This window comes from Bactrocera neohumeralis, chromosome 6 (assembly GCF_024586455.1).
Source record: "Bactrocera neohumeralis isolate Rockhampton chromosome 6, APGP_CSIRO_Bneo_wtdbg2-racon-allhic-juicebox.fasta_v2, whole genome shotgun sequence".
Taxonomy (NCBI): Eukaryota; Metazoa; Arthropoda; class Insecta; order Diptera; family Tephritidae; genus Bactrocera; species Bactrocera neohumeralis.
Window position 1 is genome coordinate 12,417,519 of NC_065923.1, and position 25,678 is coordinate 12,443,196.

Sequence of the window (25,678 nt, forward strand, 5' to 3'; positions counted from 1 at the left end):
GATGGCCTTTAAGAAAAAAAAATAACATATACTTTATGATCTCTGTGAAAGTACATACTTGTGTGTATACATATGTATACGCTAAAAGCATCACACTACACGAGTTTTAATTCCCAAAAACAAAAAAAAAAACAATAAAATACGCTTCACAGGTTAAAGTATTCTTATATGAACTTGATTTTGATTGGTTTGTTTGTATGGATATCGTGAAGATATCTTATTAAATTAAAACCTTTTTCATACCTAATTTGGTCATCAGTTTGTATGGCAGTTATATGCTATGGTAGTTCGCTGTAAACAATTTCTTGGGAGCGTATACAGTTGCCTTCGACAAAATTCCATGCCAAATTTTGTGAGTATACCAGTTTATATGGCAGATATATGCTGTAGTAGACCAATATTGGCGTTTATATCTTTAAACTGAGTAACTACATCGCATATATACAGACACAGATGGATTGACGGACGAACAGACGGACAGACTGAAGGAGAGGCAGACGTACAAACCTCAATCAAATTAGCTCGTCACGCTGATCATTTATATATACATTCTACAAACTTCGTCACAAACTTAATATAAAAATGGCCAAAGTGATAAGTATTAAACCAAATATTTATATATTTTTTATTTAAAGTGATTTTATTGTACTGTAAATCGAAACATGCATTTTTGGTTTTAACGAGGGCAGTTAAATGATGACTTTGCTCTATCACCATATAGACCAACTATCATAAGTGAAGTTTACTATCGGGTAGTATTTTTGTATATTCAGATCGGATTTCAGAATCGGACTCGTAGCTTTATTTCCACCGTTTGTGGAAGCGGTTGTGTCCGCAGGTTTCAAAATAATGGAAAAAGAGTAAAATCTGTCGGTGATTGTTTTTGGATGGATCTCAAAATAGCACCTGGTGCATATGTTGCATATGTATATTGGGTATGGTAAAGATGTCGGTGCAATCTTTGCCGAAATTGCTCACTTTGAGCAACAAGCGAACCACTTCATAGCGGTATTTAATGTTGTTTTAAGCGAAATTTTGTGTCATGGATCCACTTCGCCGAATCTGTTCTCAAGAATGCGAAGACTTGTTTATCGGTCGGATAAAGAATGGCCCCGATTTTTGGAAATCAAAAGGTGTGCCCTACATTGACTACCTAAGGCCAAATCTGTCACATTACTCGATTATACAGAAAAACAACCAAAGTGCTCATCCACTATAACAACGTTTCATTCAGATTTGACTTCGTGCGACTTCTTTCTTGTTTCGAAACTTGAAAAAGTCACTCGCCGAGGAAAAATTTGAGCCGAATGAGAAGGACATAAGTGACATGGAGGTCTACCTCCAGAAAAAAGATTTTTCAGACAGGTTAAAGAAGTTGGAGAATCCCTGGATGAAATTTATATTAAGTAATAATTCGGCATTTTTCCAGAATTTTAGTTTTTCTTTTGTAGATTTAGTTATTATTGGGCCACCCTAGTATCAACTTATACAGTTGATATTGCTTTCTAGATCACAATGTTTTGAATTATTTTTATAATAATTTTTACCTTGAATTTTGAATTGAATTGAACCAATGAGAACATTTATGGAGTTTTTTAAGACCGTCCTTCGATTCGAAAGTGGCAAAATGAACAAACTATATCAGCTGTTCAAACCACTAGCAGTGCTTTCGGTATAAACAAATATGTGGAGATTCCTATTTTGGTAGGTAAATTTTTCTTTCACATTATTTAGCATTTCGGATTCATTATTTATTATTGAATTTATTCATTATTGGATAACATTCGACCGAATGAACCTCGTCCAGCACGCATTGAAAAAAATACATATAGCAGCCGGAGCTTAGAGTGTACACGAAGACCCTGGAGAGTCGATTCGGCGGCGTTCGCAGAAACTAGGACTGACGAGACTTAAATTGAAAGCGTATAAAATGCTGCATCGCTTCGCTCTATTGGCTCTTGAAAAGTTCCAAGAAGAACCAACGTTTTCGGGCCAAATTTTGTTCATTGATGAGGCTCATTTCTGTCTCAATGGGTATGTAAACAAGCAAAATTGCCGCATTAGGGACGAAGAGCAACCTGAAGATATTAAAGAGCCTCCATTTCAACCAAAACAAAACGGTTTGGTGTGTTGGTATCATCGGTCCATATTTCTTCAAACATGATGCCGGTGAGGACGTAACCGCATCAGTCAATTGATTTATGGAGAGAACACTTCGTTGAGAGGATAATTTCACGTTTTGGGTCAGTCGATTGGCCACCAAGATTGTGTGAAATCGCACTGTTAGACTTTTTCCTGTGGAAATATGTAAAGTCTAAAGTCTAAATGCTCTAACGAGTCATCGAAAATTTGGACGTAGCCTCAGCCAACATTTGAAAGAGATAATCTTCATAAAATAAATGCCAAAGAATGTTATTCCGAGGATAATCAACATTGCCCATTAAATTTGAAGTTTCTGTGTTTTTTCTATAAAAAAAGTAGGATACCTCAAAATGGATCACCCTTTATATAACTCTTAGATGCCCATATTAGAGTGGTGAAGATTATCTTTTTATAACATAAATACAGCAACTACAGCACTTATGACATGTGACAACTGTGTGAGCTTCAATTAAGAAACCCGAATTGAAATCGGTGATCCTTTCTATTTTTAGCATAAATTACATTAGCATTTTGAAACTGATTGGGGAAGTAATCTTATTGGAATTCGTCACAAATAATTGATATCACCAAATTCTGCAATATAAATTCAAGCACTACTCAGTGGCAATTTATGGTGGATTTCGTTGTTAAACTGTCAGTTGGAATCTAATTGCATTCGCACAAGTGGCATGCCAAGAAAATTGCCTCAAGCATACATATTTATACCACCGTTCATATGATACTCTTGCTATTACAACAATGTATCCAGACACTTGGTTATATACATATAGTATGTATGTATTCGCTTATTTACCTATGCAAGTGCATGTTGCAACAAAAAATAAGACGGCAAAATGTTGACAACGACGTAATCGCTGGCAACAAGCGAATTTCAATACTTTTTGCCAAAAGAAAAAAATATATATTTATTTATGTTAAACATTACAAAGCAGTGAGCAGACAAGCAATTGCTTGGAAAAAAATTGTGCGAAATATTCAGGCAGCTAATTGAAAGCAAAATTGACGTTTGCGCACACGCGCATGTGCAAACAAATTAACGATCTTTGGAGAATAAAAGCATATTTTCGAAAAAAAATGCATGCAACACATATTTAAAAGAGCAGCATTTTAGCTAAAAATGCGCTTTAATTCGGATAAACTTAAAAAAGTAATTCAAACAAGTAACAAAAGGCGAAGTGCGCGAGTAATACCATTTGATCAAATTATAGCCGGACTGAAGACATGTTCTTTTGAGCAAAAGTTTCATCCAATTTTCCATGATCTTGCTATTAGCCTTGGTCGGGCTGGCCATCAGTGACTTCAGCGAATGATTTTTAATGGTTTAGCTTTGGCGCGTTCCCCGAAACGTTTTTTAGTTTTTCACAGGGAGGCAAATCTGGCGTGTAAGGCAGCTGAGAGATGACTTTCGTTTTGTATTTGTCAAAAATTCAGCCACAACAATGCTGCAATATTATTGTGATGAAATCTCAATAAATTTTCCGTCCATAAATCTGGTGGTTTACGACGAATTGCTTCACGTAGATGCCTTAAAACAGTTATGTAGTATTCTTTATTAACCGTTAGGCCTTGTGGAACGAATTCATGGTAAAACATACTACGGTAATTAAAGAAAACGATAAGCTCCTTGAGTTTTGACCGATTTTGACGAGGTTTTTTCGGGTTTGATTAATTTTTGAAGTTTCGACGTTATAGTCATAAACACGCGTCTCGTCACTATTAGTGAAGAGTTAATGAATTATGCGAAAGATTCAGGCAAGAGTCTAGAAATGACGCGCTTCATATACACAAAATATTACCCAAAATGTGTTAAGCCGATATACATATAAGAGAAGTTAAGATCCTCTGCTATTTCTCTGATGCCAACACGGCGATTTCCAAGCACTGTTTCCAAAAACAAAATCTTGAACATTTCTTGGTTCATTACCTGCCTTAAGATAAGATAAGATAAATAGATAGAGGATTGTACCGCAACCTAAGGTCTATTGTGCTCTTTCTTACGTCACAACGACCCACTTAGTACTTACATATTGAAAAGTTCCAATATACTGTTAGGTGCTAATGCGGCGATGTAATTCCTATTTGGAAACATGAATCCAAGGGTCTTTATCTTGCGTCTGCAGACTGATACACCGTCAATTAGTACGTGTTCTGGAGTTTCAGGTTCCCGATAGCAGAACCGTAGTTGATGATCAATTTGCACAAGATGTCGACGCGGCGCAGTGTGTAAACGAATTGCTGATTGCCCATGTTATTATGTGTTGTAGTAGATGATTTGCGCCAATAGGGGGTGGATGCTTAACTCATTTAAACAGTGGTCAGTGTAGAATGTGACAAGTGGCCTGAGTTTGTTCCTTGGAAGGTTGATTACATATTTAAACCTGCTGAAGTTGTGACTACCCATTAGGAGCTTGGCATGACGCATGCATTGGAGTTGTTGTCATTACCTCTGCCCAATACTCCTTCTTTCTTGCAAAGCAACTCTTTTATGGTATGAGGACCCACCGCGATGAATGTTTCAGGTACAACCATGTTAGTGGATGCTGCGGAGCCGGGAAGCTCATCAACCAGTTCGTTCGGCAATACCTTTGTAACTTGGTTACATTTCGATAGATCGTTCAGCCGTTCTCTACACTCCTGCGCCAGCAGCGATTTAATTTCGTAGGCAGAGATCGCTTCAAGTGCCGCTTGACTGTCGTTAAGCATGGTTATATGTTCGTTACGATAGTTGCGTTGGAGGTTTATCTCTACGCATTGACTTATGGCAAAGACCTCTGCTTGATATATGCTCGGAAAACTTCCCATTGATATGGAGAGTTTGGTGGGTGGTCCTACGACTCCTGCATCGATTCCCTCCGACTTTTCGAGCCGTCAGTGTACCACTTGATTACACTAACCCAAGCAATAGCTCGAGAGTGGAATCAATCCATTCAGCCTTACTGTTAAGGGTAGCCTTGAACTTCTTGGTAAAGTATTGCCAATCTTTGTTTGTATAGAAAATAAATCATTTTGGTTTCAGAAAAATTTAATTAGAGATATCTTGTTCACCGCCAGATAAGGGTCCAGAATATAAAAAAACAAGAAAAAACGTTAACTTCGGTTGCACCGAAGCTAAATACCCTTCACGATATCGGCCGTTCCGACAAATGAGCAGCTTCTTGAAGAGAAAATGACGTTTGCAAAATTTCAAAACGATATCTTAAAAACTGAGGGACTAGTTCGTATATATACAGACAGACAAAACATAGTTAACGGACAACGTCCGGTGTGTTTTACGTGGGCACCTGCTGGCGACAGCCTTACTCCACGGAGCTCAAAAGCACAGCGGATCAAATCAATGCGTTGATCAGCGCCCTGAGAATGCAAAGCATTTTCAGTACCAATTGGCAGTGTGGAATGGACACACTAACCACCTTGGTAGGGTTCGAGGCCCATCTAAAACCTCTGCCGTGCTTTGGGTCCGGCACCCGGTGCAATTCCATATTCAACTGACAAAGTGTCAGTTCCTCCCGCTTTTGGGTTTTGACCACAACCACCACGATACTCCCCGTGACGAGCAGGTTGGAGCGACCAGTCAGAATTAAGTCTCCGGTCAGACCTCGTAGCCGAAACTACTACCAGTTGAGCTTCCATACGGCTCTGGACCCCATACACACATCACTTACACCCACCAATCATACAGAAACTAAGCCTAACTTTCAGCTAACCGCCTTCGCCGCTTAAACAGTTCACGCGCAAACGACCCTAGCTGTTCGGTATAGACAAATAGACAGACGGACATGGCTAAATCGACTCAGCTCGACATACTGATCATTTATTTATTTTTACTATATAGGGTCACCTACGCTTCCTTCTGGGTGTTACAAACTTCGTGACAAACTTAATACACCCTTTTCAGGGTATAATAAGCTTAGGGAAATCTTGAATAATATATGGCATCAAGTACCTGGAAATCATCATTGCCCTGACTAGAGTTTGTGTCAATTTTTGGCAACATTAATTCATTTTTCGATCTTTAAATATATTATTATGGAATCACAAGTTCGAATAACTAAATGTGATTTCACAACACAAAAAAATGTTCACTTTGGTATAATATTTTTATACGTAGCTTTGATTTTGATCGATAGGGATCCGATATCGGCGGTTCCGACATACGAGCAGCATTTTGGTGAGAAAAGGACGCGTGAAAAGTTTCAGAGAGACTAGTTCGAGTATATATGTACATACAAACAGGCCGACAGACAGACAAGCTTGTTACGCTCTCCAACGTTTCCTTCTGGTGGTGCGAATAATTTTCTCCTAAGTCTGAAATTAGTTTGATAATATCAAAAGTAAAGTTATAGTTAAACAGGGTCAAAGAACTATTTTAAATTATCTTGCAAAATGCTTTTCCCTCTTACGACCGAAGGAAGAACTTTTATCAAAGCTTTTAGATTAAGATGTTAATTAAATTATTTTAACCGCTGTGGAACAGATGCATAGTTATTTATTGATTTCGTTATGCACAGCGGCACACCTCGTGTCATTTCTAACCACATTCGCGGCACTTAAGTGACACGAAGCATAAAACTAATTACCGGCACGATTTTTACTAAAGCAGTTTATTTAGAATACTTAAAGCATTGCGTGATTTTAGGGACTTTTGCTTTTAAATTAAAACCGAAACGAAATGCTAAGTTAAATTTGTCAATTAAAGGCGAGCATTTAAGGCGGAAGCCGCCAGCCGCCAGCATTGAGGGGTGCAGCCAAAGCGGCCGCAATCAGTGACAACGAAAGGAGCCGCCAACGAAATGCATGCAACTAACGGCCTACCTGCATGTGTATGAATGTACATATGTTTGTGTATGAGTATGTGTGTTTGTGTGTGTAAGAGTGTGTAAGCGTGCGCTAGTATTTGCATTTTTTAATCGTTAGTATTTTGTCCACTACTCGACTTGTCCGACACGCGTTCGATCTGCCGCAGTGGTGGCTTAATAGGCCTAAATTGTGCATTACGTACGGTACGGCAACTGGCCTATGGAGTGGCGGCGCTGGCAAAAAATGCCCTGCCACCTCGCCGCGGCTGAAAAATGGCATGCGCAAACGCGTGCGTATACAGTGCCCATTGTATGTGTACTTGGGCGACGCCTGTGGGGCATGCAACACACTGCGCCGCTAAGCCAGCAAGCCGCCAAGCCGCTGAAGCTGAGACTGAGACAGTGCACCAGTTACGAGATGGGTGTGTGTGGGGCTTGTTTCTTGGCGGCATGCGTGCTCTTGCCATTTGCTGTTCTTATTTTTCATTACTGCTGTTGTCAGCGATGTTGTTATTGCTGTGCCGCATTCGTTGCAGTGGCGTTGTTATAGGCCTAAGCGCATAAGCGCCTAACCTATGCCTAAATCGCGAACGTGGCCACCGCCGCCTCCGCGCTCAGCACCACTCAGCGCGCACAGCATTCAGCAAGCGCTCCGCCGTCACCGCCGTCGCTGTTGCCGTCACCATAACGACGAAAAATGAATTATTTTAATTTCGTTCAAAGATACATTTTTTCTATGCGTCTAATACGCCTTTGTGTTCTCTTGTTGTTGCTGCTGTTGTCTGGCACTTTTTTCTCACTTTTGCATAAAGATTTGTATAAATTTTGTGTTGTTGTTGGAATTGTTGTTGTTTTCTGCACTGTTGTTCGTCGCTTGCATCAGCCAAATGGCAAGTACAAGCGGGCGTAAATTTCAATGCACACATTTTCTGCGAAGTGGCAGCAAAATCGGCTGGCTGCTGCGCCTATATAAAGCAATTGCTGATCTTGCATAGAACCACAGAGTAATTTCATTTGTCAAACGCAACAGTCAAGCAATCATGGTACAAAAGGCAAGTGTGTCTGCTTGTGGGTGTGTGTGTGCTCACGCACGCACCTCCGCCGAAGGATTAGCAAAATTGCACAACTCCTGTCCAAGCAACTGGCTGCTGCCGCTGCTTAGAACAGAAAGTTAACGCTTGTTGACACTTTTCTTCTATTTGCAGTTGATCATTCTCAGCGCTTTGGTGGCCGCCGCCAGCGCCGTCGCTGTCCTGCCAGGTGCCGGTTACCCCGGTCTGGCGTTGCCTGCTTTGCCCGCCTTGCCTGCACTGCCAGCTTTGACGAAGATCGCTACGCCTGTGCTGCCCGCCATCACCAAGTACGCCGCGCCACTTGCCGTCGCCAAGGTGGCCGCTCCCGAGCCATACGACCCCAATCCACAATACAGCTTCAGCTATGACGTACATGTGAGTATGAGTGCCGCGTAAAAGCCAACACAGCCTTATTAACCATTGATTTCTCGTCTTTTTACCCTTCCTACTAGGATGGTTCAACCGGTGATGTGAAGAGCCAACAGGAACAACGCAGCGGTGATGTGGTGCAGGGCGCCTACTCGCTCATTGAGCCTGATGGCACACGTCGCATTGTCGAATACGCCGCCGATCCAGTGCACGGCTTTAACGCAATCGTTCGCCGCGAACCTCTCGCCGTTAAGGCCGTCGCCCCAGTTGCCAAGATTCTAGCTCCAGCTCCGCTTTTGCACGCACCAGTCATTGCGAAGGCCATTCCAGCCATCCCAGCTCTGCCAGCCTTGCCAGCTTTGGCCGCCTTGCCAGGATTGCCAGCGCTTGCTCACGGACCACTTGCTGCACCCATCTACCACGGTTAGACGTGTGCTGCATGTTTAAGGAAAACAGCTCTTCAACAACAACAAGCACAACAAATATACTACACTTAGTCAATTCACATATGAGAAAATGTGAAGTATTGCCGTTGCCGACCTCTTGCCGCTGCCATCACCCCATGATTGAATGAATGACAACAACAACAACATTACACATTACAACATTACTCGTAGCCCTCTGCAAGCCAACAAAACCACCAAACAAACAGACAAACCGTCCAACAAAACAAAAGCATTGGCATTTGCTCCGCCTAACGGTAGTATGCCGCAAAGTGCATCCGGGTTTGAAGTGTTCTCGCACGGCAGCAGACGGAATTCTACTGTAAACGTTTTAACAAATACCGTAAGAACAACCGTAATAGTAGTAGTAGTAGTGGTGGTAGTCGTAGCTAACACACACACTCTCAATCACATACATACATACGCACTTCGAATTCGCACTTCAGTTGGTCTCCACTCTCTGCTGCACACTGTTGGAGTCTCCCAGCCGAAGGACGTTGACAACGTGGCACTTTGCTAAATGCTTTTTATTATTATATGTTAATCTCGTTGGCTTGTTATTATATCTCTATAAATATTTATATATGTTCAAATATCTCAATATTTCATACATATGTACATTCACGCGCTTTACCATCTTCTTCATACTAAAATATTATCTTCGTTATTCGTTACAATTCTCGTTTTTTATTAGTTATTTTAAGGCTGTTTGACCGCGATAAATACCTACATTACAATTATTGTATGTTAATACTCATATGTAAACCGAATAAAGTGTATCAAAGTATGCAATTTCAAAACAAAAAAACAACTTTCTTTTAATTTACAAAACAAGTTAATCAAAAAAAGAAATATACTTAACTTGGAGAACATAAACCAATAGTCAGAACATGTATGTTAAATAGAACATTACAGGTTATGTAAAATGTTTACAGATTTCACTCAACACCCATGATCACTAGAGCAATCATCTCAGGAACTTTACTGATGAAAGAGCCCTTAAACAGTTATTAGGAAGAACTAATTTGACGATTTGTCGTTTTATATTTTATATAAGATTTAGTTAAAAAATCTTCAATAGATTTAGTGATCTATATCTCGCGTTGCATAAGTGCAATCGCTATATTGCGCTAGATAGATAATATAGTACATCGTGCTAAAAAACAAATCAGAAAATTTGGCGATTGCTTGACTCAGTATTGTTTTCACTTCATAGATGAGCATCAGAAAAGAGAAAATACTTGGTATTTTAGTTTTTCATCGATAAGACAAACAGGACAAACCAGCTGGCTGAAAATGCGAATAGTGTTCATGAACACTGGTCTTGATACTAAAAGGTGATCAATTTTGAGGTTTTCTACTTTTTTAAAGTAAAATGCAGAAACTTCAAATTTAATGGGTGATGTTTATGATCATTCGAAAGAACATTATTTGGCATTTAGTTTTTGAAGATTATCTCTCTAGAAATGTTGGCCGCGGCTACTTCTCAGATGATCCATCCGTTGAGTTCAATTTTCGATGACTCGTTCGATCATTTCGACTAGTAACTGGCGAATGACACGCGTGATGTTTTGCTCCAAGGTCTGAATCGATGCGTGATTGTTCGCATAGACTTTAGAATTTACATATCCGCACAGGAAAAAGTCTAAAGGTGTGTTATCACACAATTGTGGTGGCCAATCGACCGTCCAAACACGTGAAATTAACTGCTCACCGAAGTGTTCCCTCAATAAATACTTTGAATAGTCGGTTTTCGTAGCGCGATAACAGTCGCCATAGACAGTTATGTTCCCAACAGCATAATTTTTGAAGAAATATGGACCGATGATTCCACCATGATAGCACAAACACACCAAACCGTTATTTTTTCTGGATGAAATGGCAGCTCTTGAATCTTTTTAGGTTGCTCTTCGTCCCAAATGCGACAATTTTGCTTGTGTACATACCCATTAGGCCAGGAATGAGCCTCATCGCTGAACAAAATTTGGCTCGAAAACGGCGGATTTTCTTGGAACTTTTCAAAGGGCCCATAGACCAAAGCGATGTCGCTTGAGTAGGTTGAGCGGCTTCTGTTTTGGACAAGTTGTATTTTGTACATTTTCAATTTAAGATCTCGACGTAATACGCGCAGCAAAGGTCGTCATCGAATCTGAGCTATTTGTGGCCACGCAAGGATTAATTTTCAGGAGGGTTCTGCTCTGTAATTGTGTGCCTCTACAGTCAAATTCTTAATTCAAACTATAGTGTCAACAATTGGTACGTATGAAGTATGTTGCTCAACGCCAGCTCACACACATCGGTAGTAACTCGCCAGAAGCACCGAGAACTTGGTTGGAGTGTTTGTCCGTCCACTTTATCGTTCAGAGTTGGCACCAAGGGATTACACATGTTTCTGTCTACGATAAATTCGATTGTTATGGATTTTTGGCCAATAGAGACGAGAGAATAAGAGTGACATCATGAAATTACCTTCAAAATGGACACAAGTTATCAAACGAATCATTATAACTCTACTCAGTAAAACAAATACAACGTCACTACTGTCAACCGAAATATTCAAAGGAATTTACAAACATGAAAACACCAACTAAAAATCAAAGTCAAAAGTTATCTTGGAACCGACTTCGGGAGATTAAGGCTGAAAGTTCTGGGATGTCATATTTTCTGCCTTCTATTGGCACTAACGGGCATTGAAATAAAACGCCTAAGAAGAGAGGGGTTGAGAGTTAGGATGATCTGTCGATACTTGAGATTCCACCATGGAAATTTTGTGGCTTATAGGAAGACATAGATTTTCATAAAAAAGCTTCTAAAAATATTGTAGCTGTATTTTAATTTTAGGCAATTTTTTTACATAGATCTTGTGGTAAAGATATATTTATAAAAAATAGTTGCGGCCCCATTATTCTTTGTAGTATAGTTCGACTTATTTGATAGGTAGATTTTAACAGAGAAATTATTATAAACGAAATTATCGAAATTTTGAGAAAATAGTGAAGAACTACTAAAAACAAAAACATCAATTTTGTTTTCCTAATATTTTGTATTTAAAATAGAATAATAATTGAAATATGCTGACACAAATTTAACTGGCAATACTTTCAATGACCGATGTCCGGGACGTTCTGTTAATTTTTGAAACAAATAAATATAACGGTCTATCGAAAAATATCACAAAATATGTGGCAGTATAAGATATTCAAGAAAACTCCTCAGAAACTTTCCGTAGAAGCATTAATATATTATAGCGTAGAATTACCACATCGCCAAAAATTTGATTTAAATTGAGTTGAATTTATTGCAATAAATTCTTACACAGTTGCACCAACAGCAGCGCTATTTTACTTACACAAGCAGCTTATGCACATATTTGCATATGTGTGCTATACGATATAAATATATAATACATTAAGTAAAGAATTGCAAACATTTCATAATATTTTATTAGATTTATGAGTATGTTGACATTTACTCGTGCAGCCCGTTGTGGCACCCATCTGACCAGTCAACGCAGCACAAAGTATGCTTCAAATTAAAATTGGCAAATTTCGGCGGATATTACATCAGCTAATGCACTTTCAGTGTAAGCCTACTTACATATATAAACATGCGTGTTTGTATGTATTTGGTGCAATTTTCGGTGGTGATCTACAAGTTGATTGGGTGTGGACAACTGAAGTTTCAGATGAAGTGAAGTAATAACAATTTTATTGCAAATTTAAATATATATACATAAGTATAGGTACATATGTGCGTAAACAGTGAACGCTGGTATATAGTATGTAAGCAAAATTTAGAAAAAACAAAAATCGGTAAGTATCCAACTATTTTTAATATTACATATAAATATTATTATATATATATTATACCTACAACAGGGATATTAAAAAAACGTCGGACACCTTTTAAGTATATATACGTGGGTTGCCTTTTATAATTTGGGTTTAGAGAACAAAAACAAATATTAGTCATTATTATTTTTCAAAATATTCTTCATTAAGTCTGGAAACTTTTTCATGCGTTTGAACCAATTGTCAAAGCACTTCTGCCACTCTGATTGAGGTGTATCCAAGACATGCCTTCTGAACGCATTAACCGCCTCTTCAGGTATCGAAAAACTTTGACCTCTTCTTTCATTTTTACGAACGAGAATAAAAAGAAGTCGTTTGGTGACTAGGCATTATGAAATCGATGTTTTAAGTCGATGTGTGAGAACTCGCATTGTCGTGATGATTTCCCTGATCTCTAGAGAAAAAACTGTGCAACAAAATGTTATGTACCACTCAGAGTTTACTGTTCTGCGTTGATCTAGTGGGATGTTAGCGACATGTACTATTTTTTCCAAAAAAATTTAACAGTTTTTGGGCGAATATCTCAATTTTAATGATGAAAATTTAATTATGGTTAAAGATATAGTAGCTTCTCTGGTACTGAGTTGTGCAACAGAGCTGTAAGACCGATTTTCGAAGACAAAAAAATGAGTATTTTCAAATGACTGATTTTTCGAAAATAATTATAACGTGCGATCCAAGTAGAGGTACTTATTTCAATAGCCTTTTTTGACATATTACTCCTGAGTCGTGTCAAGTTTTCATGTAATTTTGTTCTGTGTGTTTTGGTATTTCATCATGGAAAAACTTACACCTGAACGACTTTTACAAATCGCTCAACTTTATTAAGAAAATTCACGTTTTGTAAAGAATGTGTTTCGCGCGCTTCGTTCAAGTTATAATCGGACTACTGAGCGTACTATTCGCTACACCATCACCCATTTTGAGACTCAGTATTCATTATTGGATAATATTCGATCGAATAGACCACGTCCAGCACGCAGTGAAGAAAATATAGCAGCCGTAGCTGAGAGTGTACACGAAGACCGTGGAGAGTCGATTCGGCGCCGTTCGCAGCAACTCGGACTGACGTATGGAACGACTTGGCGCATTTTACGTCGAGATCGTAAATTGAAAACGTACACAAAATACAGCTTGTGGAAGAACTGAAGCCGCTCGACCTTCGAACATCTTCCCTACCGACATTGAAGATCCGACGTTTTCTAGCGCTTTTGTTCAGCGATAAATAAGATTTTATCTAGAACAAATAACGGTTTGGTGTGGTTTGTGGGAAAGTGGAATTATCGGTCCATTTTTTTTTTCAAAGATGATGCCGGTGAAGACGCATCCGTTAATAGCAACGGTTATCGCGTTATGATAACCGATTGTTTGATGCCTGTGATTAAAGTTCGTGATCTAGGTGACATTTTAACAAGACGGCGCCACTTTCCACACATCGCATCAATTAATGGATTTATTAAGAAAACACTTCAATGAGCGAATAATTTCTCCTTTGCGGCCGGTCTATTGGCCACCAAGATAATAAACTTTTTCCTGTGGGGATATGCAAAATCTAAAGTCTATGCGGACAATGCGGACTATGCTTCGATTCAAGTCTTGGAGTAAAACATCGACCGTGGTCAGTCGTTAGTTACCAGTCGAAACGCTCGAACGAGTCATCGAAAAATGGAGTCAACGGATGGACCATCTGAGAAGTAGCCGCGGCCAACATTTGAGAGAGACAATCTTCAAAAAATAAATGCCAAAGAATGTTTAAATTTAAATTTTAAAATTTGTGTGTTTTTCTTTAAAAATGTAGGGAACCTCGAAATGGATCACCCTTCAATGGAAAATACATTAGACAAGAAATAAAGTTAATTATTGCTACTAATTATTAAGTAATAACCATAATCGCTGACTACTAACTGAATTCTACTAAAATACCGGTATAATTACAATTCATTAATTCCTTACCGTAGCAATTGTAAAGCAGCCTCAAAGCAGTCCAATTGGCATTCAAAATAACTCACATTTGTTAATGAAATCGTTTTCAAGGTGTCGGCAAATCAAAACATCGATTACAAGTCAATTAACAGCTGTGTGCATTTGCAATACGCAATGAAGAATAAGAAACTCAAATGCACACACACATGTGTACATTTAAGGCAAAGAGACAATAAATAAATATTGAGCACCTAATGAGTTGTAATAAATAAGAAAACCAAAAAATTTGTCTCAATCGACAACTGGCTTGAGTGTCGCATTGCGTTTCATTTGCTTGTCTGTCCGGTTAAATTAGATCAAGTGCAATAGTTGTTGTTGTTTTTTAAATTTATTTTTGCTTATGCAAATGTGGCAATCGAATTATTTTATTTTTTTTTTATAAATACGGCAAGCAATTAGTGGACGCGCCCCACCGGTCGCAGCAAAACGGATTTCGGCACGCATGCGTTGCGCACTCACACACACACACGCAATTACTTAAGCGTTGATGAAAAAAGGTATTTTAATGTGTGTGAGTTTGTCAAATATGTCAAGCGGCTATTGATATTTTACTCGGCTAAGAACTCGATTTCGATAGTCGAGGACACTTGTCGCAGCGAAAATGTCTTGATAGTGACCGTTCTAAGAGTCCGGCTTGCACGCATGCGCAGCGTGCACAATGTCAATGAAAATGCGAAGGTGTTTTGCATAAGTGGTTTCTCAAATATATAATTTTAATGCGAAAATTTATTAATTATTCAATGTTAATAGAGATAAGTTTTATACCTATTGACCAAAATCAAATGAAAAGTTGAATTTTATGCCTAAAGAGTATTCGAATCACAAAGCGAGGGATCTTCAATGTGTTGTAAGAGAGTAATAAGACAAATAGGAGGCGAATTGTGGTCGAATGAATGTGAAATCTTCATACAAGTTTATCGAAAGACACTGACTTACATGGTTAATCGAAGTAAATGAGAAATATAAATAATATATAGGAATGTAGGTAAATAAAACCAGAAAAAACGTTAACTTCAGTTGCCCCCAGTAATATCTTCACAAATACAAATGTTTTCCATACAAGACCTTCATTCTGATCGTTCAGTTTGCATGGCAGCTATATATGTATATGCTATAGTAACCCGTTCTGAAAAATTTGTGCAGAGATTGTAGCGTTGCCTAACACTATAACAGACACCAATTTTCATGAAGATATACAGGGTTTGTCCGGAAAGTAATAGGACTGAGTCGATTTAAAAAAAAATTTATTGAACCAAACGTTACAATTCTTCACAAACTTCCAAAATAGGCTCCTTCTGCGTCGATGCAGCGCTGCCAGCGCGATTTTCAAACATTGAAGGCGTCATGGAAGGCATTCTCTGGAATAGCCTTGAGAGCCGAGGTGCATGCTGCTTGGATCCCCTCGGTCATCTCAAAATGCTTGACTTTCATCGGTCTTTTCAGGCAAGGAAACTAAAAAAGTCCGGGGGCCATATCTGGGCTGTAGGGCGGCTGGGGAAGCGTTGGAATACCGGCCTTTGTTAGGTAGCTGTTCACAAGAAAGGCGGCGCGAGTCAGGGCGTTGTCGTTCTGATTGATCCTTCGTTTGAGTCTATTGAGGACTTCCACGTAAAACTTGGCGTTGACGGTGTGTAGAGAAGGAACAAATACATTGTGGACGATGCCTTTGAAGTCCAAAAAGGCAATGAGCATCGTTTTTTACGGACTTCATCAGCCGTTGGAGGAGAGGGGCAGCAAGCTTCTTCACGGATGGGGCAAAGCTTGGGGGGAAGGTTGGTGGAGGGGTGTACTGTCGGGAAATCTCTATCAACTCCTGCTTCAGACTCCCCGATTACTATAGTGTATTCCAGGCTGAGGTCGCAGCTATCAAGGTAGCAGCAGATTTGCTGCTACGGAGTGCATCCACCTTCAGAGAAGTGACCATTCACTCAGACAGTAGAGCGGCAATACTAGCCTTGAACTCATTCACAGTGCGTTCAGGGTTGGTCGAAGAATGTCTAACGTCGCTGTCTCTAGCAGCTAGAGTTTTTAGGATTAGACTGGTATGGGTGCCGGGACACAGCGGAATTGCTGGTAATTGAAAAGCTGATGAGTTAGCAAGGAAAGGCACCCTAGAATCATTGTCGGCAGAATGGGAGCGGATCGGTGCTCCTGTATCTTCTTGTGCTCTACTGCTAGATAGCTGGGCCACGCGGATGCTAATCCAATGCTGGGCCAGCATCGGCACTTGTGCGGTTGCAAAAGCCTTCTGGCCCAGGATAGATCGCAGGAAATCTAATTATCTCTTAGCCCTCAGTAAGGCTAACCTCTCATTATTAGTGGGACTCTTAACAGGCCACTGTCCTATTGGCCTACATGCGGTAAGAATGGGTATCTTACCAGATGCTGACTGCAGAAGCTGTTTGGAAGAGGATGCGATAGAAACAAACCAGCACTTCCTGCTTGACTGTCCCGCGTTTGGGAGGTCAAGACTTAGACTCTTGGGGGAGCATACCTTTGGACATCCCACTGAACTCTCGGGTGTTGAAGTTAAGCGTCTGTGTAACTATGTATTGGCTACAAAGCGCTTCGCCAATCTATAAGTCCGAACACGGGAGTTCTTTTTCAATGGCATCACAAAGGACTACATTATTAGTCTACGTGTGATCTTTGATCAGCCATCTAACCTAACCTAACCTAACCTAATATACCCTGTTCAGATTTTAACAAATCTTAAAAAGTTAAATTAAGAGTATAAGGCCTTGAAACTTTAAAAGTATCATTTACTTTGTAGGAATTTTCGTGAAAGACTTTCATATCAACCAGAAAATCGATACACTTGCATATTGCACAGCCCTTGGTGAAAAAAAACCGTGTATAACGCGAATGTCACTAATCGTACTGTGAAATTAATTAAGCTTAAGAAAATTAAACGTTAAAGTACCGTAATCACGATCACATAATGCATTGGCCTTCTAACTAGCCGAATTGACAGACACCACCACCACCCAATTAAAACTGAGACCATAAGAGCAAAACAAAAACGAACTGATATCACATAAATCTCAGCGGCGAAAACGTCAACGAGAGTGTCACATGAATTCCTAATTAAAAACTGCAAAATTAATAACAGTTATATTTCAGTTAGAAAGTAAATCGATACCGTGATGGCGGCTGTGCTCGCCACGACGCTGGAGATAAAGAGAAAATCATATTAAAAGCACAATTACACGTTTTAATTTAAGCTGAGTTTAACGCGGAGCTGCCTAATTTCTCATAAAAGCGATTTAAACGCAGTGTGCCTGCACATCATTTAAAGACGTCACGTTCAATCCGGCGCAATTGCTACGAATCAAACTTTGATTACCTTGATTACTCGAAATGAAATGAGCGACGAGGCAAAGATACCGTTTAAAAGTAAAAACAAAATCAAATAAATGAGAAGAAAATATATGAAAACAAAGAAAACGAGACACATAAAATCCGTCAGCGCATTAGCAAAATCGTAGTTCGTTTGTGTCTTATCCAGTGGCTTAGCTAAAAATAAAAACTTAATTACTCGTCTTACAATCGCCGTAGTTCGTTGGCACATTCAGCACGCCAAAACAATGCGACAGCCAAAAGTAAGGTAAGTGAGTAATCATAAAGTGAAATTATAACTGCACAGTACTTAATACAATTTGCAGCACAGTTATACGCGGTGAATTCCACAATTAAATCGCAAGCGAAAAGGGAAAGGCGTACGATCGCTACTAGTCGTGATTATGTCATGACGCGTTCGAGTGCACAAGGCACGGCAGACAAATTGCGGCTGCCCACTACATGTTGTACTAGCTGGCACTAGACCCGCCCGTGCGCTTCTCATTTCACTTACCCCGTAAACCATGGGCCACGCGGTCCGTACAAAAAACGTTTGGCCATCTTCCAGCGCTTCTTGATGTGACTATTTGTGGTCTTTTGCGCGAGCGTAGCGGCATTCAGACGTGTCATCTCCTCGACTTGTCGCACCTTCCAAGGCATTACGATTTTTTGCTGTAAGAAGACGATGGATGATAATAAAATGTTAATTGAGATTATAAAATTTAGTTTTTAATGTTATCTAATTCAATTTGATGATTCTCGAAAAGACACAGTTCAATTTATTTTAGGCCATTTCAGCCCACTTCGTTCAATTTAATCCGATAATTATTTTATTTCTTTTTTATTAAATTTGAAAAGACCCACGAGATGGCGGGACTTAGAAAATCTTACCCAAAAGTGCCGCCTCGCCCGGTCTAATTGGCAAAAGTAGCGGAGAGTGGACGGACAACTGCCAGAACTCATTGGAAGACCTGGTCAGTGTGCGTTTTTCAGGCTATAAGGACGCGATTAGATCTAGCTACAAAGGATGTAGTGCGACAAACGTTCTCGAATACAACTTTACGGAGAATAAAATTGAATTGGCACTCCACTCCGCGATTTTTGGGGATGCTTCCATAGAAAATCTCTTAGAAGCTTGTCCAAGGCACAGCACGCATATACGAAGAGCAAATCAGTAAAGACTGCACTCTATCCACTGGTATTTAATATCAAAAGTACTCTTGAATATAAAGAATACGTTCTTGGAGCATTCCTGGATATTTCTGGAGCGTTTAACAACGTCTCTACGGAATCTATTCTGAACAGTATTCAGTCAATAGATCTTGATTCTGCTATACAATGCTGGATCAGAAGCCTTTTGACCTCTGAACGGATAAGACCAGGATGGAACGACGCTAAAATGGCCAAGGAAGTCTGTAGACGTCCAAGTATGGACATTAATGATGGAAAAGCTGCTATGAAACTAAGATAGTGGCATATGCGGACGACATTGCCATTTTAATAATAGGTGTCTACAGACCATTAGCAGTATTATGACCACCACTCTCAATACAGTCCAGAAATGGGCATCGCAAGCGGGTCTGGGGTTGAACCTGGAGAACGGATATGCTTGTTCACAAGAAAACACAAAATTTCTCTATGGAAGTTTCCTTCGAAAAATGGGACACAACTCTCTCTCAAGGACCGCACTAAGTACCTAGGGGTAGTCTTGGACAGTAAACTGCTGTGGAAGCACAACGTGAAAGAAAGAGTGAGAAAAGCTAGCAATTCTAAAGGATGACTACTCCACTTGGACCTAGCAACTGAACTCTATCTGATATCGCAGAAGACCAAAACTGGTCTATACGTGTCTTATTGGTCTACTAGATTAAGCTAACCTATTTTACTTCGTTATAACATTCACTCAATCAAGGAGACGTCGGAGGTCTTTTAAAATACAACTATATGTATATACAAATAATCAACGTGATGAGCTGAGTAGATTTAGACATGTTCGTCTGTCTGTCTTCTGTGAAGCGCCAAGCCCTAAGCCTTTGAGATAACGATCTGAAATTTTGCACACGTTCCTTTTTCCCCCAAAGAAGCCGCTCATTTGTCGGAAATGGGCTACTATAGCATACAAACTGAACGTTTTTTTATGTTTTACAATTAAATACTCACATTGAAAATTCGTCGGTTTTCTGCTTGATAAGTGCCGCGTTTCTTCGAGGCTGCTTTACAGGCCTCGTAACATTCAGCCCAATAACGATTGATTGGCTCCCAAAGGTTCAATTCGATTTCACGTTGATACACATCATGCAAAGGTTTGACCTGCAAGAAATGAATGTAAGACGCTGAGTGAATTAAAATGCTTGATAATAGAAATGAAAAAAAAATCAAAAAAAAAAAAAATTGAGAAAAATATTTAAATGGGATATGAGATTAGTATGCATTTCCAAATGAATTAATATATTCTATTATCGATCATATAGACTCTTATAAATCAGAAATGTGCTTTGAGCATTTCACAAAATTTGTTAAGGTGCTCAGTTTCAGGTCTCTCTCATGGTTCGCCGAAGTTATGACTGTTCAACATGTACTTAATAATATCGATAGTTGGATATAACTCCGATAAACCAAAATTATTTTTTTACTAGATTTTGCTCAAAACAAAATTTTCATCTTAGGAAAGAGGTCAGATGTACTTGTGTTCCATCACTTCTTCTTCCTCGAAGCTAGTTATAGACTTTGGATTGGTCAAATTGAGAACGGTTCCCAGAAGAGTCAAACTTGCGTAAGTAACGAGTATCGCCATTTATATCACGCCAGCCAAACAACATTCCTCAATATATTTCCAAAGTTTATTATTGCAACACATGACAGCACTGAATTCTATTATTAATTCCACAATATTCCTTAAAAGACAACATGGCATCAGTTCGGCATTTTTCGAATATTACTGCAGGGCGCGCCAAAAGTCGAATACACAAATCCACGCGTTCAATTAACAAGCACATTCACTTGCAAATTTTCTGACATGCACACATGTACATGCAAATAATCTACCCACCAGCCGTGCATCTTTTACTGTCGAATTATGCTAATTGCGACAATGATCTACGCTCATTTGTTGGCGCAGACAGGGGCCACAACCCAACACTGTCGGCTGACAAACGAGACAAGTGAATCATCTGCAAACAATCTGATGCGCAACAAGCAGTTAAGTGCATTTTGCTGCTATTACCAAATGTTATGTCATGCCAAGCGTGCAATTGCAACAACAATAACACAACAAAAAATAACAACAACACCGCTCAAGCTAACATAATAGCAATTGTAACAGCGGCAAGCAAGTGATTAAGAAAGAGGAAAGCCCACACGGTTTGCACGCATGCGCAGACAAGTGATTGCAATGCATGAAATTAGGAAACACACACACACAACAATAAATGTGTACACACTGTAAATATGTAATACAGATGTATGTTTGATGGTTACATGCGTCAAGAGACTGACGGAAAAATGTTATGCACAAGCAGAAGATAACTTAACATGTGTACATGTACGTGTGTGTGAGTGTGGATATGTGGAAGTATTTGCTATAGATGGCACGGCAGCGATGCTTTGCACAAAAGCACAGACAATCATTTAATTCAACTTCAAAAATACTAAAACGTCGGAGTTGTCTGCATCCAGTTGGAAACGAGTCAATTGTTTTTGTGCAAATCACGTGACTCCATCACACATAAATCTGTATGCAACAACTGATGCAGGCACGGAAATAACTAAGGACGTTCAAATTTGTGTGTAATGTAACTTTTTTTTTATGGTATACACTCAAGATCAAATTTGACTCGGACTGGTCTATTTAAGGGGTTATGTGGGTTTGAAAATTTCAAAAAATCGATTTTTTTGTTTTTTGTCTTATTAAATAGTGCAATATGTTTAAAATATTCTCCCAAAATTTTAAATCTATCCGAGTAAAATTCTTAGAGATAGACCCTCGGTGGACACGATTACTCGAAAAGTTATAGACCGATTTAGTTCGAATTGTGTATACATCTTTAAAATAACATTATGTAGTTATTGAACGACGGATTTTTTTTTTTTGTTTTCATTACAATTTTTTTTAATTAAAAAAATCGTAAACAATACCCTTTTTTGTACCTCTGAAACCCACCTAACGCCTTAACTGCGCGCGCATACCGAATCGATACAAAATGTTTGGTTGGACGGAAAGCTTCCGTAACTAGAATTTAGTTGGACAACATTGTTTTATGTTCGAATTAATGTTGCTCTCCAAATGTCAATTAGTAAGCGTTTGCCAACCGAGGTCGATTTTTTGAAAACAGAAAAAAGTCATAGTCGTTTCGTGTTTTGCCAAAAAGTCAGTCACAATCATACTAGAATGTGTCTCATACTCAAAACCTTAACCAAAAGAGTGGAGTCGATCCATAAGATATGTTTAGATACTCTGCTATCTCTCTAATGCCAACATTATGATTTTCTACTAACATTTCAATGTAATCGTCATTAACAGAGGTGGATAGACGAGTCGCATGAGACTAAACACTTCTAAAATCACGTAAGTTATTTAGGAATATATCGAAGCTTAATATCAAGGTTACTAGAGCATATGCATCATGAACTTCTACCGTTAATCTTGAATTCGGACTTCGGGAACATTAAAACGGAAGTGCCAGCTTCTAAAAATACAGGACTAAGCACAGCCTCCTATACAATTTGTAGGGATAACAATATTAATTTTAGTAGACTCTCGTCCATCTAACTACTTATTCAGTTAACAATGAGGTTCATGGTTAGTTAGAGATGTTCATAATTATATTTTAGGACGCTTGTTTTCTCACTTTCGGTTTCTTTAATATGCATATAATACTACGAAGAGTGAAGAGATTTCGTTGAATTCAGAGGTTCATTCCCTTGTAGTTTGTGGTTTCAAAGACGAAAACGATTTCAAATCGGGGGAATATGCAAAGCCTTTTGACTAAGCCGGGATAAATTGCATTTAAGGAAGCTTTTTGCCACACATATGTATATACATAAAACCTGATACCAAGCTAAAAAGCTGCCATACCATAGTATGACTTCCCATCCTTGGGTATAAAAGGTGTTTGGAGAAGGCGTACAAAGCCTCCAAAAGTATAATGAGACAAACCGGATTCCCCTCAGGCGTAACATAAGCAAATGGGCAAGACATTGCAATCTTTGACGATCACTTCGCCAAACAAAGATGGAAGAAAAACAAGCAAAAAAATTTAAAAACAAATGAGAAAATAGAAAAACGCAAAAGTTCAAGTTCAACGATGAGGTAACAGCACTGCCGACAGCAAGTGGCAAAAAATCACTTTCCCCTGTTACACGCCGCGCAATGCCGAGTGGCTCTCAACAGGGGCTTTCAACGATCCGACTTTGTTGGGTATAGGGAAAAACGTAAGCAAGGCAAGACATTTAGACATGGCTTAATTGAGTTTTGGCAAGCCACGGGATTATTCAGTAGTTCATAAACAATTTGTGACACTTTTCCTTGCAACAACACAACAACTGCAAAAATAATAAGCGGCAAAGAAGCCAACTCAGAGGCGCAGGCGTGGAAAATTGCGACGAAGTTTGTTAACAAATTAATCAATGCCAGGCAACAAATTGTGCAACCAAATGCTTTGTGGCAATCATAAAGAGTTCCGCCTATTGTAATATTGCTGGGGAAAAAATGTCGAAAACAAAAGTTAGAGAAAACTGAAAAGCATTAGAGGAAATAGCGCAATTTAGAAAGAAAACGAAAATGTGAATAAATTTCAAAAGAAAATTAAATAAAAGTAGAGCAAAAATAGGCTAGCTGAAGACAAACGAATAACACAATAGAAACAACTAAGCAATGAAAAGTTGCAAAAATGCAAAATGCAAAGCAAAACCAGCCACACAGTCAGGCGCCATGTCATTGGGGCAATGCGACCGCAACAGCTGCGACGTCATACATATTTAATATGCACATTAAACCATAAATACTGGCTGTAAAGTGCGAGTAAAGCGGCAGAAAGAAGACACAAAAATCGAAAAATTGACTTTAATGCTGGCAATAAAGCTTAAGTCGTGATAAAGTAGACGCCATCAGTGGGTTTACAGCAGCGGAACTAAAGGCGGACGCAACCCGTTAGTCACCTGCGGCACGAAGCGCATGCAGCTAATGGCTCCATGAAGTCACACAGTGGCTTTGAGCGCGACTCGGGCATTGATTGAAAATGCGCTTAAGCCACTCGGCTGCTGAAAAGTACAAAACACATGCTGATGATGCTCAGTAGCGCAACGAAAATTCGTTTTGGAAGCTTGTGAACTTAAGTGGAAAACTGTGGGGAGCTTTGACATCGGGCATGGGCGTCCATGGCATTTTCGTCAAGTGGGGGTTAATGTTTGGTACTTTTTGTTTAAATTTTAATGTTAAGGGACTTTGATAAGGTGTTTAGCTAAGCGAGAAAGCTAAAGTTTAGAGTAATTAGCTGATTTTTTTTTTAATTTTCTTCTTATTCGTACTTAGAGTAAAAAGAGAAGAGATAGAGGATTCTTACATGTCATCTATATCTTCTCTTTCTTCTGTTGCCAATGCTCAAAGGACCATAAGTCTACGGCAGAACCTTTCTCCACGAAAACGCGTACCGTTGACTTATCAGGTCATCGTCAATGCCTCCGCACCATTTAGTAGGACGAGAAAGCACTTCTCAATTACCTACTCAGTCTGACGTAGCACCTGTTGGCCAGAGTTATTCGGCGTTGGATTTCGAGGCTGACGTTGAAAATTCAATGCAGTGTGGAGTCGCACTGCGGCCGAGTGCCAGACCCACATCACAGCAGAGGTTTTAGATCGGCCTCGAACCCTACCAAGGTGGAAAATATGTCCCTTTTATCCAACCAATGGGAACCAAATAATACTTGCATAAAGCATGCACTTAATCCGGTGGCTCCTTGGGTGATTCCCGAGTTGGAAGAAAGTTACGTATAAGCGGATTAAAGTTCTTTATGCCAACTTTCTATGCTTTCTCGATTACAAAATAACGAAAATAAAATAAATAAACATAGAACACTGCATGACAAGCCAAAAATACGTGAAAATTACCTTAAGAGCCGGGGAAATACTGATATCTTCCTTAACAGTCAGAGAATATTCTCTAGCTTATTTATAAGTTCCAATAAAAAAAATTTAGAGAAATTGAAATTTTTGGAGCGAAAACGAAAATTCGTATGGAGTCATTTTGTGGTCTCGGCCGTGGCATTGCCATTTGTTCCAGAAAAGCAGAAATCATTTACAAAATAAGACCAAATAAAAACTCTTTTGCCATAACTATCAATTTCTTGCTTTAAACTGCTCAATAATACCACGAATTTATGGAAGAGAGAGGGAGATAAATAAGTGATCACTTATTACCCAATTGGTATAAAGGCCCCAATTAGAATACAAAATTCGAAGTTTGGTTTTCCCACCCCCTCGCAAGCTATGGAAAATAATGAAACTATGACTTGCCATGTGAAAAACCGGAAAATATAAATATACTGTGTAAGGAAAAGCACGCGACCAGTAGAATTCATGGATGCACCAAACGATGAGCGCGCCCAGCTCAACGCCAGCAAATAGAAATAAACGTCAAGCCGTGGCGCCACACAAAGCTAAACAA

At 39.2% G+C, this 25,678-nt stretch overlaps 2 protein-coding genes across 3 annotated transcripts in view; one reads left to right on the forward strand and one right to left on the reverse strand.

The window, feature by feature from the left end:
* LOC126761528 (neurobeachin-like protein 1) overlaps positions 1-25,678 on the reverse strand; it is a 107,877-nt gene that overhangs the window by 60,922 nt on the left and 21,277 nt on the right. For both annotated transcript variants that reach the window (XM_050477818.1, XM_050477817.1), the window contains 2 exons: positions 20,178-20,327; positions 18,532-18,689 (listed from right to left, as the gene is read on the reverse strand). In XM_050477818.1, coding sequence (XP_050333775.1) covers positions 18,532-18,689; positions 20,178-20,327 — 308 coding nt within the window. The remainder of the gene's footprint in view (positions 1-18,531; positions 18,690-20,177; positions 20,328-25,678) is intronic.
* LOC126761545 (larval cuticle protein A2B) lies at positions 7,975-9,521 on the forward strand. Its single transcript, XM_050477843.1, has 3 exons — positions 7,975-8,011; positions 8,165-8,407; positions 8,485-9,521. Exons 1-3 carry the CDS (start codon positions 8,000-8,002, stop codon positions 8,827-8,829), a joined length of 600 nt encoding a protein of 199 aa, XP_050333800.1. The 5' UTR covers positions 7,975-7,999; the 3' UTR covers positions 8,830-9,521.